General features: G+C 44.6%; 1 protein-coding gene across 1 annotated transcript; it reads right to left on the bottom strand.

Moving 5' to 3' along the window:
• Nucleotides 1-4026: 4026 nt before the first annotated feature.
• Nucleotides 4027-6025, bottom strand: LOC135529075 (tetraspanin-10-like). The gene is made up of 3 exons (XM_064957984.1): nucleotides 5936-6025; nucleotides 4953-5569; nucleotides 4027-4630 (listed from the first exon to the last, which is right to left on the bottom strand). The coding sequence occupies exons 1-3, from the start codon at nucleotides 6023-6025 to the stop codon at nucleotides 4324-4326; spliced, it is 1014 nt and encodes a 337-aa protein (XP_064814056.1). The 3' UTR covers nucleotides 4027-4323.
• Between the last annotated feature and the right edge of the window lie 6505 nt (nucleotides 6026-12530).

Below are 12530 nucleotides of genomic sequence, written 5' to 3'. Positions count from 1 at the left end.
ATGCAAGGTAATTCAGTGGTACTCAATGCTTTTGTGGGTAGAGAACAGAGGAGGCTGCTGGATGAAGATATAGGAGTACAGGCTTATTCTAATGGCTGAAATGTAGTTGGTTACAATGAGCTGATCCTATGATATCTCTGCCCACCAGCCACAAGTGGTGGAGAAATAATGATTAGAGTAATGATTCCAATATACAGTGTGATACAATTCATGTTCAGCCATACAACCTCAACAGTGACAACAATTAGATAGTTTACAGTTGATGATCTGGTTGTCCTAATAATGTTCTATAATAACAAAGTGATGTTGATTGTGTTGCTCGGGTTTGGAGATGATATTCCAGGGATGGATGGTCTTGGTACTGATAAAGATCTCTCTGTTGGCAGACACATTCTAGACTATTACAGCTTCCTGTCTTTAACAACAATACAACAAGGGACCAACATGTTAAATAGATTCAACTTGTTTCCAACGTAGTCCCGATGAAATTTCATGTTGAATTCCTAACTTCCTAACTGAATTCTAACTGAATCCTAACTGAACACTGCTCTGTTGCACTATTACAACACCCACAATCCCTCTCTGTCGTCAGCTACAATTAGAGGGAATTACAGAAGGAGTCGGTGATCGAGTAGCAACTGGATCAATCGCAGCAGAATTTGGGCTGATCAGAGTCAGACAACAACAACAACAATATATTTTGGCGGCTGCCTGAATGTTGGTTTGTATTGTTGTGGTCTCCAGAATCCAAAGTGGACACGATCCATCTCTGATATCATGGTAGACATGTTTGGTGTTTCTACTGGACTTCAAATTCGTCTCTTTGCCAACTATTTTGTCTTGTTGCACTAACACACTAGCCATTACATTGTAGTGTTCCACTAACACACTAGCCAGTACATTGTAGTGTTCCACTAACACACTAGCCAATACATTGTAGTGTTCCACTAACACACTAGCCAGTACATTGTAGTGTTCCACTAACACACTAGCCAATACATTGTAGTGTTCCACTAACACACTCAGTACATTGTAGTGTTCCACTAACACACTAGCAGTACATTGTAGTGTTCCACTAACACAAAGCCAGTACATTGTAGTGTTCCACTAACACAAAGCCAATACATTGTAGTGTTCCACTAACACACTAGACAATACATTGTAGTGTTCCACTAACACACTAGACAATACAACTAACACACTAGACAATACATTGTAGTGTTCCACTAACACAAAGCCAGTACATTGTAGTGTTCCACTAACACACTAGACAGTACATTGTAGTGTTCCACTAACACACTAGCCAATACATTGTAGTGTTCCACTAACACACTAGCCAGTACATTGTAGTGTTCCACTAACACACTAGCCAATACATTGTAGTGTTCCACTAACACAAAGCCAGTACATTGTAGTGTTCCACTAACACACTAGCCAGTACATTGTAGTGTTCCACTAACACACTAGCCAGTACATTGTAGTGTTCCACTAACACACTAGACAATACATTGTAGTGTTCCACTAACACAAAGCCAATACATTGTAGTGTTCCACTAACACAAAGCCAGTACATTGTAGTGTTCCACTAACACAAAGCCAGTACATTGTAGTGTAACACAAAACCAATACATTGTGTGTTCCACTAACACACTAGACAATACATTAGACGGTTCCACTAACACACTAGCCAGTACATTGTAGTGTTCCACTAACACAAAGCCAGTACATTGTAGTGTTCCACTAACACAAAACCAATACATTGTAGTGTTCCACTAACACACTAGACAATACATTAGACGGTTCCACTAACACACTAGCCAGTACATTGTAGTGTTCCACTAACACAAAGCCAGTACATTGTAGTGTTCCACTAACACAAAACCAATACATTGTAGTGTTCCACTAACACACTAGACAATACATTAGACGGTTCCACTAACACACTAGCCAGTACATTGTAGTGTTCCACTAACACAAAGCCAATACATTGTAGTGTTCCACTAACACACTAGCAGTACATTAGACGGTTCCACTAACACACTAGCCAGTACATTGTAGTGTTCCACTAACACAAAGCCAATACATTGTAGTACATTGTTCCACTAACACAGTAGCCAGTACATTGTAGTGTTCCACTAACACACTAGCAGTACAGTAACACAAAGCCAGTACATTGTAGTGTTCCACTAACACAAAGCCAGTACATTGTAGTGTTCCACTAACACACTAGACAATACATTGTAGTGTTCCACTAACACACTAGACAATACATTGTAGTGTTCCACTAACACACTAGACAATACATTGTACACTAACACAAAGCCAGTACATTGTAGTGTTCCACTAACACACTAGACAGTACATTGTAGTGTTCCACTAACACACTAGCCAATACATTGTAGTGTTCCACTAACACACTAGCCAGTACATTGTAGTGTTCCAAGCCAATACATTGTAGTGTTCCACTAACACAAAGCCAGTACATTGTAGTGTTCCACTAACACACTAGCCAGTACATTGTAGTGTTCCACTAACACACTAGCCAGTACATTGTAGTGTTCCACTAACACACTAGACAATACATTGTAGTGTTCCACTAACACAAAGCCAATACATTGTAGTGTTCCACTAACACAAAGCCAGTACATTGTAGTGTTCCACTAACACAAAGCCAGTACATTGTAGTGTTCCACTAACACAAAACCAATACATTGTAGTGTTCCACTAACACACTAGCCAGTACATTGTAGTGTTCCACTAACACAAAGCCAGTACATTGTAGTGTTCCACTAACACAAAACCAATACATTGTAGTGTTCCACTAACACACTAGACAATACATTAGACGGTTCCACTAACACACTAGCCAGTACATTGTAGTGTTCCACTAACACAAAGCCAGTACATTGTAGTGTTCCACTAACACAAAACCAATACATTGTAGTGTTCCACTAACACAAAACCAATACATTGTAGTGTTCCACTAACACAAAGCCAGTACATTGTAGTGTTCCACTAACACAAAACCAATACATTGTAGTGTTCCACTAACACAAAGCCAGTACATTGTAGTGTTCCACTAACACAAAACCAATACATTGTAGTGTTCCACTAACACACTAGACAATACATTAGACGGTTCCACTAACACACTAGCCAGTACATTGTAGTGTTCCACTAACACAAAGCCAGTACATTGTAGTGTTCCACTAACACACTAGCAGTACATTAGACGGTTCCACTAACACACTAGCCAGTACATTGTAGTGTTCCACTAACACAAAGCCAATACATTGTAGTGTTCCACTAACACACTAGCAGTACATTAGATGTTCCATTATCTTGTAGTGTTCCACTAACACACTAGCATACATTAGACGGTTCCACTAACACACTAGCCAGTACATTGTAGTGTTTCACTAACACAAAGCCAATACATTGTAGTGTTATTATCTTGTAGTGTTCCACTAACACACTAGCAGTACATTAGACGGTTATTATCTTGTAGTGTTCCACTAGCCAATACATTGTAGTGTTCCACTAACACACTAGCCAATACATTGTAGTGGAACACTTAGACAATAATCCACTAGATACATTAGACGGTTATTATACATTGTTGTTCCACTAACACACTAGACAATACTTTCCACTAACACACTAGATGTTGGAACTATCTTGTATAATAATCATAATACATTTAGTTTAAATTTTTTTGTCCATCAGCACATAGTGATAATTGTCCAGCTAGCATTTGGATGCTATTGTAGCTTTACTCCACTGGATGTTATTATCTTGTAGCTTTACTCCACTAGATGTTATTATCTTGTAGCTTTACTCCACTAGATGTTATTATCTTGTAGCTTTACTCCACTAGATGTTATTATCTTGTAGCTTTACTCCACTAGATGTTATTATCTTGTAGCTTTACTCCACTAGATGTTATTATCTTGTAGCTTTAATCCACTAGATGTTATCTTGTAGCTTTAATCCACTAGATGTTATTATCTTGTAGCTTTACTCCACTAGATGTTATTATCTTGTAGCTTTACTCCACTATATGTTATTATCTTGTGGCTTTACTCCACTTGATGTTATCTTGTAGCATTACTCCACTATATGTTATCTTGTAGCTTGCTCCACTATATGTTATCTTGTAGCTTTACTCCACTTGATTTTATCTGGTAGTATTACTCCACTATATGTTATTATCTTGTAGCTTTACTCCACTTGATGTTATCTTGTAGCATTACTCCACTATATGTTATCTTGTAGCTTTCCTCCACTAGATGTTATCTTGTAGCTTTCCTCCACTGGGTCTTATTAACTTGTAGCTTTACTGCACTGGATGTTATCCATCAGTCGTGTGGTGATGAACAGAGTGATGATCTGAACCCCCAGTAGGACGATACCCACGGATCCTATCAGGCCTGTGTGCTGCTCTATCCAGCGGGACATGCCCCCCAGACAGCCCCCCAGGAAGATGATGCTCTGAGCAGAGAACTCATCCAGCTGCTGGGATCCTACTCCACACTGGGAGTTCCACACCGTGCCGTTCTCCAGGGGGTCCACACAGCAGGTAGCAGGGACTCCACAGGACAGCACCCCCGGGGCAGAGCAGTTATAGTACCTGGGATGAAGAGGACATAGGAGGGGAGAAGCAATTCAATTGGCTGCTTGGATGATGTTATGTGACATAAAAGCAATAACACCAGTTATGTAACATATCATCTTTGACAGATTTATATTTTATACATTTTATTTTATCTTTGTTCATACATGTTATTCTCTGAGGTTTTACAAGAGAGACCTGCTCATAACTAACAAAACTATCAAAATGATAGTAACAACCCACATTGACTGACATCAGTTCACAAGGCTGTGTGTCAGTCAATGGACCATGTCATCACAAGTCATCATGTCAATGGTCTGGTCAGTCACATCTCACTCACATGTTGACCTCCCAGTCTCTGTAGGTGTCGGCCCCGCAGCACTGCAGTCCTATCTGGATCTCATCTGTGATGAACCTCAGGTCCAGGTCATCCTGGTAACGTACCATGGCAGCCAGCATACCTGACCTCAGGTATCCCTCTATCTGCCCCTGCAGGCTGTAGGCCACAATGGCCGCTAGGACCTGGGCTGCTACCAGGACCAGCACGGTGGCTGAGAAGACCTGGAGCAGGCAGCAGTTCTCTCTCAGAGCCCCCACACAGCCTGACAGGCAGAGGGTAGACAGCACCAAGCCCAGCACCACAAACACCAGCATGGGGTCGGTGCTGATCTGTCCTATTTTCTCCTGAGCGAAGGATTCCTTGCTGATGAGGCCCCACAGTCCCAGGGCCAGGACCACCAGGCCTAGCACCGTGAAGAGGAGGTTGCTGAAGAACAGGAGGTACTTGAGAAGGCAGTCTCTCAGGGAGAAGGGCTTGCTACGGGCTCTGGGTTTTAACTCCCTGGTTCTACCCTGGTTCCCTGGTCCATCATTTGGTCCTGGTTCTGGAGCCTGTTCTTCTGTGCTGCTCTCGTCAGTCCCCTGGAGGACTCCTGACAACTCTCTATCTGTGTCTGTCTTCAAAGAGGAAAGAGGACAGACAAGAAACAATGAGATTTCATTGAGGCAAAAACAACTCATCAAGTTCAGTCTGTAGTGGTTGTTGTCTTTAGGTTTAGCCTACTTGCAACCATAGAATTAGAATCTATAGAATGGGTCTCCCCATCCAAGTCAATAATTGCATAATGGGTGGACTGGTAGCCATTGGATTTATGCATGACTTTACCAGTCAAATTGACAGGGTTAAAGGTTGCAAGTCCTTTTATTAAATTATTTGTCTATGCTTGCAACGTTGAATGGACTGTAAACTCTATTCAATAGTATGTACAGTGAGTACATGACTAACAGCATACAGGTTGTCAGACAGACATACAGTTACTGTACCTTTGGTATGAGTGGGCTGGTCTCAGTCTGTGTGGTCTCTCTCCTCAACCAGGGAAAACTAAACCATCTCATGGACTGTAACCTCCTCATCGTCCTAGCTGCCAGGAAACAGTTCTCCCTCTGTCCTCTCAGAAAATTCTTCTCCTGTCCTCTCAGAAACTATTCTTCTCCTGTCCTCTCAGAAACTATTCTTCTCCTGTCCTCTCAGAAACTATTCTTCTCCTGTCCTCTCAGAAACTATTCTTCTCCTGTCCTCTCAGAAACTATTCTTCTCCTGTCCTCTCAGAAACTATTCTTCTCCTGTCCTCTCAGAAACTATTCTTCTCCTGTCCTCTCAGAAACTATTCTTCTCCTGTCCTCTCAGAAACTATTCTTCTCCTGTCCTCTCAGAAACTATTCTTCTCCTGTCCTCTCAGAAACTATTCTTCTCCTGTCCTCTCAGAAACTATTCTTCTCCTGTCCTCTCAGAATTCTTCTCCTGTCCTCTCAGAAACTATTCTTCTCCTGTCCTCTCAGAAACTATTCTTCTCCTGTCCTCTCAGAAACTATTCTCTCCTGTCCTCTCAGAAACTATTCTTCTCCTGTCCTCTCAGAAACTATTCTCCCTCTGTCCTCTATTCTTCTCCTGTCCTCTCAGAAACTATTCTTCTCCTGTCCTCTCAGAAACTATTCCTCCCTTGTTCTTTCAGAAACTATTATTCTCCTGTCCTCTCAGAAACTATTCCTCCCTTGTTCTTTCAGAAACTATTCTTCTCCTGTCCTCTCAGAAACTATTCCTCCCTTGTTCTTTCAGAAAATATTATTCTCCTGTCCTCTCAGAAACTATTCCTCCCTTGTTCTTTCAGAAACTATTCTTCTCCTGTCCTCTCAGAAACTATTCCTCCCTTGTTCTTTCAGAAACTATTCTTCTCCTGTCCTCTCAGAAACTATTCCTCCCTTGTTCTTTCAGAAAATATTATTCTCCTGTCCTCTCAGAAACTATTCTTCCACTGTCCTCTCAACGAATCAATGTGTGATGGACGATTCTCCCCTTGTCCTCAGCTAATCAGTGTGTGAGAGGCGGTTCTCCCCGTCTTCCGGTCAGTTTACGAGTCTAGAGGAGAGGAGAGGAGACTGTCTGAGGAGAAAGGGAGAGAGTTGAGGAGGTGGAAGCCAGATCAACACAGCTCTATGCAGTGTGGTGGGTGGGTGTGTAGTTAGCTCAGAGCTCCAGCAGACAGAAGAGTGTATTCATTCATCTACACTGTAGCAAAATAACTTGTAACAGAATGAGAGTTTCTTATTGGTCAAATTCATGTAGAACACTCCCTGTTTTGGACCATTGCTTTTGTTTGGTTCCTAATGAATATAGTCCAGGGCTCCCAGGGATTCTAGCAACATCATGTGAGAGTCACAGTGCAGGCGATTAAGAAGTAATCAGATCACGCCTCAATGACTGTTACACTCCAGGGTGAAGTTTCCCTTGGGTACAGATCTAAGATCAGCTTTCCCTCCCCAATCCTAACCTTAACCATTAGTGGGGAAAATGCCAAACTGACCCAAGATCAGTGTCTACTCAGGCCAACTTCTCCTGAGTGTTACAGGAAGAAGAGATGCTCATGGAACAGATCCCACTTTGATCCACAACAGCCATGTGATGAGACTGTGGAATTACATCATAATACAGAATTGTGAGAATGTTGTGAGCATGTTGTGTGTTTTAGCCAATGAGTGTCTCTATGGTAGATATAGTTAATTCAAAAAGAATGAAGTGAAAACAATAGCAAACTTTAGACACAACCAGGGGTGGAAATGGAGGGAACGCATGGAAACCAATATCCCAAAGCCCCATTTCGACACTAAATATTATTTTTAGCATATTTTTTTAGTTGAGTTCCCATGGTTGTTTATATTCCAGAATAACTTTTTAATTCCACCCCTGGACACATCAAAAAGCAATTCCAGCTCGTTAAGGATCTGTAGGGTAAGGAGGAGGAAATGTTTTATTTTATCACAGAATGGTCAGTGATGTGGTCTATTTCTCTCTCTACACAGTAAAATACCTCTGTCACGGCTTTCGTTGTGGGAAGGAGGAGCGGACCAAAATGCAGCGTAGTTGTGATTCATTTTATTTCATAAGGAAACTATACACGATAAAACTAACAAAATAACAAACGCCCGAAAACAGCCCTATCTGGTGCAAAACACAGAGACAGGAACAATCACCCCCAAACACACAGTGAAACCCAGGCTACCTAAATATATCAGGCCAGACATAGAAATAGACAAACAAGACATCCAACATAGAATGCCCACTCAGATCACACCCTGACCAACCAAAACATAGAAACATACAAAGTAAACTATGGTCAGGGTGTGACAGTACCCCCCTGTCACGCCCTGGTCTATATTTATTATGTTTATCTTCATTTATTGGGTCAGGCCAGGGTGTGACATGGGTTTATTTGTGGTGTGTTTCGTCTTGGGGTTGTGTGGGGTGTATAGCATAGTCATTGGCTGCCTGAGGCGGTTCTCAATCAGAGTCAGGTGATTATCGTTGTCTCTGATTGGGAACCATATTTAGGTAGCCATATTCTTTGTGTGTTTCGTGGGTGATTGTCCTTAGTGTCCTTGTTCCTGTAGCTGTGTTAGTTTACATAAGTATAGGCTGTTCCGGTTTTCGTTATGTTCATTTACGTTCTTTGTTTTGTATTGATTCGTGTTTACGTTTTTTTGATTAAACATGGATTGCAATCTACACGCTGCATTTTGGTCCGACTCTCCTTCGCCTACAGAAAACCGTTACAGAATCACCCACCACAAACGGACCAAGCAACGTGTCAACAGGCAGGTGCAGCAAAGAGAGGAATGGACATGGGAGGACGAATTGTTCGGAGAAGGACCCTGGGATCAGCCTGGAGAATATCGCCGCCCCAAAGAAGAACTGGAGGCGGTGAAAGCTGAGAGACGCTGGTATGAGGAGGCAGCGCGGCGACGCGGATGGAAGCCCGAGAGTCAGCCCCCAAAATTTCTTGGGGGGGGGCTCAGGGAGAGTGTGGCAGAGTCAGGAGTCAGACCTGAGCCCACTCTCCCTGTTTATCGTGAGGAGCCAAGGAGGACACCATAACCGGTGTTGGAGGTGAGCGAAGCAGAGACTGTGAAGGAGTTAATGGGGAAATTGGAGGAGAGAGAAATGAGGGAGTTGCTGTGTTGGTGCTTTTTGCATGGAATTCGCCCGACGGAACGTGTCAGGGATTTGATGGCACCTGGGTCAGCACTCCATAAGAAGAGTCCTGGCTGACTCGGATCTGGAAGAGGTGCGCAGATCTAGTCGGACTGGCAGATCTGAAGTTGTTGTGCCAGCCTCAGATCGAATCTGGTTGACTGGCAGATCTGGAAGAGTCTGGCTGACTCGGATCTGTCTGCACATCCCTGAGCCTTGCACGTCCCTGACTGGCAGATCAACTGACTGGCAGATCTCAAGATCTGACCAGATCTAGTCTGGCTGACAGGCTTCACGGTCTAGCCCATCCTGTGCCACCTCCTCCATGCACTGGCGGCAGCCATGCAGACTGGCGGCTCTGGCTGCTCCAGCTCCCTGGCTGCACCAGGCTTCCTGTGCGTGTCCTCTGGCTGCTCCATTACCACCAGTGCCAGCACCACGCATCAGGCCATACTGGCAGTGCGCAGACTGACAGCGCTGGCTGCTCCATGCGCTGACAGCTCTGGCGGAGCAGGAGACTCCAGCAGCGCCCGCTGGCTGTTCAGCGCGCTGTCGGAGCCTGATCGTGGTGCTGGCCTGGTGGTACTGGGCCGAGGACACGCACAGCGCTGCTGGTGTGTGGAGTCTCCCCGCTGTTTAGCGCAGCCTGAGTTGTCAGTCTGCATGGAGCAGCCAGAGATGTCAGTCTGCATGGAGCATGCCAGAGCTGTCAGTCTGCAAGAAGCCGCCAGAGCTGTCAGTCTACATGGAGCAGCCAGATCACGGTGCCAGTCAGCCAGACGTAGGTCTTCCAGACTCTTCCAGATCCGCCAGCTTCAGCCAGACTCTTCCAGATCCGCTCAGTCAGCCAGACTTCCTTCCAGATCCTGATCCCAGTCAGCCAGACTCTTCCAGATCCGCCAGTCAGCCAGACTCTTCCAGATCCGCCAGTCACGCCGCTTGGTCCAGACTCTTCCAGATCTGCCAGTCAGCCAGACAGTTGTGATTCAGAAACCACTAACAAACGTACAAAACCAAAAACAGCCCTTCCAGATCACCCCCAAACACACAGTGCCAGTCAGCCAGACTGACCAGATTGAACCATATCATAGAAATAGACAAACAAGACATCTGCCAGATCTGACCAACCAAACATAGAAACATACAAAGTAAACTCTGCCAGATCTGTCTCTTCAAAAATCCACAGTCTTATGGTTTGATATGCCAGACTCTAATCCTCTTGAAATTATGGATCTGCCAGTCAGCCAGACTGTCAGATTTCCAGAGTATAAGAGTGTATGAAAGTAATTATTTTGATGCTCTTTGTGAAGTCTATGAACTTCCACCTGGCCTGTATGAGGACTGATAGTGATCAGTTTCAGTAGTACAATTGAAGTAATAAAGTAATAGTTTCTTCATATCACCTGCAGGGGGCAGCAGTGCTAACCTAACAGCTTGTAGGGAATGGAGATGGCCTCCACAGGAGTTGCTCAGAGGTATTCTGTTGTTCTGCTTCAATAATCAGCCAGTCAACAACACAGTATTTACATATCTACTTTATCTCAGTTGTTAACACTGTCAATCAGTAATTACACATTGTGAACACTGTCAATTAGTGGTTACACATTGTTAACACTGTCAATCAGTAATTACACATTGTTACCACTGTCAATCAGTGGTTACACATTTTTAACACGGTCAATCCCACAACACCTATCTAGGGCTGCAATGGATTCATATATTTAATGTATTCAGAAGCATGTTAATATCGCAATCAGGAGTAAGTAGCATTGTATTTGAAGTGCCACAGTCCATCTCTGAGATCCAGTCATCCATCAGCTCAGTGTTGACACCTCCAGGCTCCAAGGCCAGGTTTGTCCCAGTAGGTAGATGGTAGGTCTCAGGTCAAGGTTTGTCCCAGTAGGTAACTGGTAGGCCTCAGGTCCAGGTTTGTCCCAGCAGGTAGATGGTAGGTCTCAGGTCAAGGTTTGTCCCAGTAGATAACTGGTAGACCTCAGGTCAAGGTTTGTCCCAGTAGGTAGATGGTCCTCAGGTCAAGGTTTGTCCCAATAGGTAACTGGTAGACCTCAGGTCAAGCTTTGTCCCAATAGGTAAATGGTAGACCTCAGGTCAAGGTTTGTCCCAGTAGATAACTGGTAGACCTCAGGTCAAGGTTTGTCCCAGTAGGTAGATGGTAGGTCTCAGGTCAAGGTTTGTCCCAGTAGATAACTGGTAGACCTCAGGTCAAGGTTTGTCCCAAAGGTAACTGGTAGACCTCAGTTCCAGGTTTGTCCCAGTAGGTAGCTGGTAGACCTCAGGTCCAGGTTTGTCCCAGTAGGTAGCTGGTAGGTCTCAGGTCCAGGTTTGTCCCAGTAGGTAGCTGGTAGATCTCAGGTCCAGGTTTGTCCCAGTAGGTAGCTGGTAGGTCTCAGGTCCAGGTTTGTCCCAGTAGGTAGATGGTAGGTCTCAGGTCCAGGTTTGTCCCAGCAGGTAGATGGTAGGTCTCAGGTCCAGTTTTATCCCAGTAGGTAGATGGTAGGTCTCAGGTCCAGGTTTGTCCCAGCAGGTAGATGGTAGGTCTCAGGTCCAGTTTTATCCCAGTAGGTAGATGGTAGGTCTCAGGTCCAGGTTTATCCCAGTAGGTAGATGGTAGGTCTCAGGTCCAGGTTTGTCCCAATAGGTAAATGGTAGGTCTCAGGTCCAGGTTTATCCCAGTAGGTAGATGGTAGACCTCAGGTCAAGGTTTGTCCCAGTAGGTAGACTGGTAGACCTCAGGTCCAGGTTTGTCCCAGTAGGTAGATGGTAGGTCTCAGGTCCAGGTTTGTCCCAGTAGGTAGATGGTAGGTCTCAGGTCCAGGTTTGTCCCAGCAGGTAGATGGTAGGTCTCAGGTCCAGGTTTATCCCAGTAGGTAGATGGTAGGTCTCAGGTCCAGGTTTGTCCCAGCAGGTAGATGGTAGGTCTCAGGTCCAGGTTTGTCCCAGCAGGTAGATGGTAGGTCTCAGGTCCAGGTTTGTCCCAGTAGGTAGACTGGTAGGTCTCAGGTCCAGGTTTGTCCCAGTAGGTAGATGGTAGGTCTCAGGTCCAGGTTTGTCCCAGCAGGTAGATGGTAGGTCTCAGGTCCAGGTTTGTCCCAGTAGGTAGATGGTAGGTCTCAGGTCCAGGTTTATCCCAGTAGGTAGCTGGTAGGTCTCAGGTCCAGGTTTGTCCCAGTAGGTAGATGGTAGGTCTCAGGTCCAGGTTTGTCCCAGTAGGTAGATGGTAGGTCTCAGGTCCAGGTTTGTCCCAGTAGGTAGATGGTAGGTCTCAGGTCCAGGTTTGTCCCAGTAGGTAGCTGGTAGGTCTCAGGTCCAGGTTTGTCCCAGTAGGTAGCTGGTAGGTCTCAGGTCCAGGTTTGTCCCAGTAGGTAGCTGGTA

Source organism: Oncorhynchus masou, unplaced genomic scaffold, assembly GCF_036934945.1.
Source record: "Oncorhynchus masou masou isolate Uvic2021 unplaced genomic scaffold, UVic_Omas_1.1 unplaced_scaffold_1087, whole genome shotgun sequence".
NCBI lineage: Eukaryota > Metazoa > Chordata > Actinopteri > Salmoniformes > Salmonidae > Oncorhynchus > Oncorhynchus masou.
Note: the sequence above shows the minus strand (reverse complement) of the source record. Positions and strands in the feature narration are given on the sequence as shown.

Bases quoted from the DNA above. Each gene is read 5' to 3' on its own strand.
- LOC135529075 (XM_064957984.1), bottom strand. From the start codon at position 6,025: ATGAGGAGGTTACAGTCCATGAGATGGTTTAGTTTTCCCTGGTTGAGG. The intron at 5,570-5,935 runs GTACAGTAACTG...TCCTCTTTGAAG, and splicing joins CCAGCCCACTCATACCAAAG to ACAGACACAGATAGAGAGTT. The intron at 4,631-4,952 runs GTGAGTGAGATG...TCTTCATCCCAG, and splicing joins AGAGACTGGGAGGTCAACAT to GTACTATAACTGCTCTGCCC.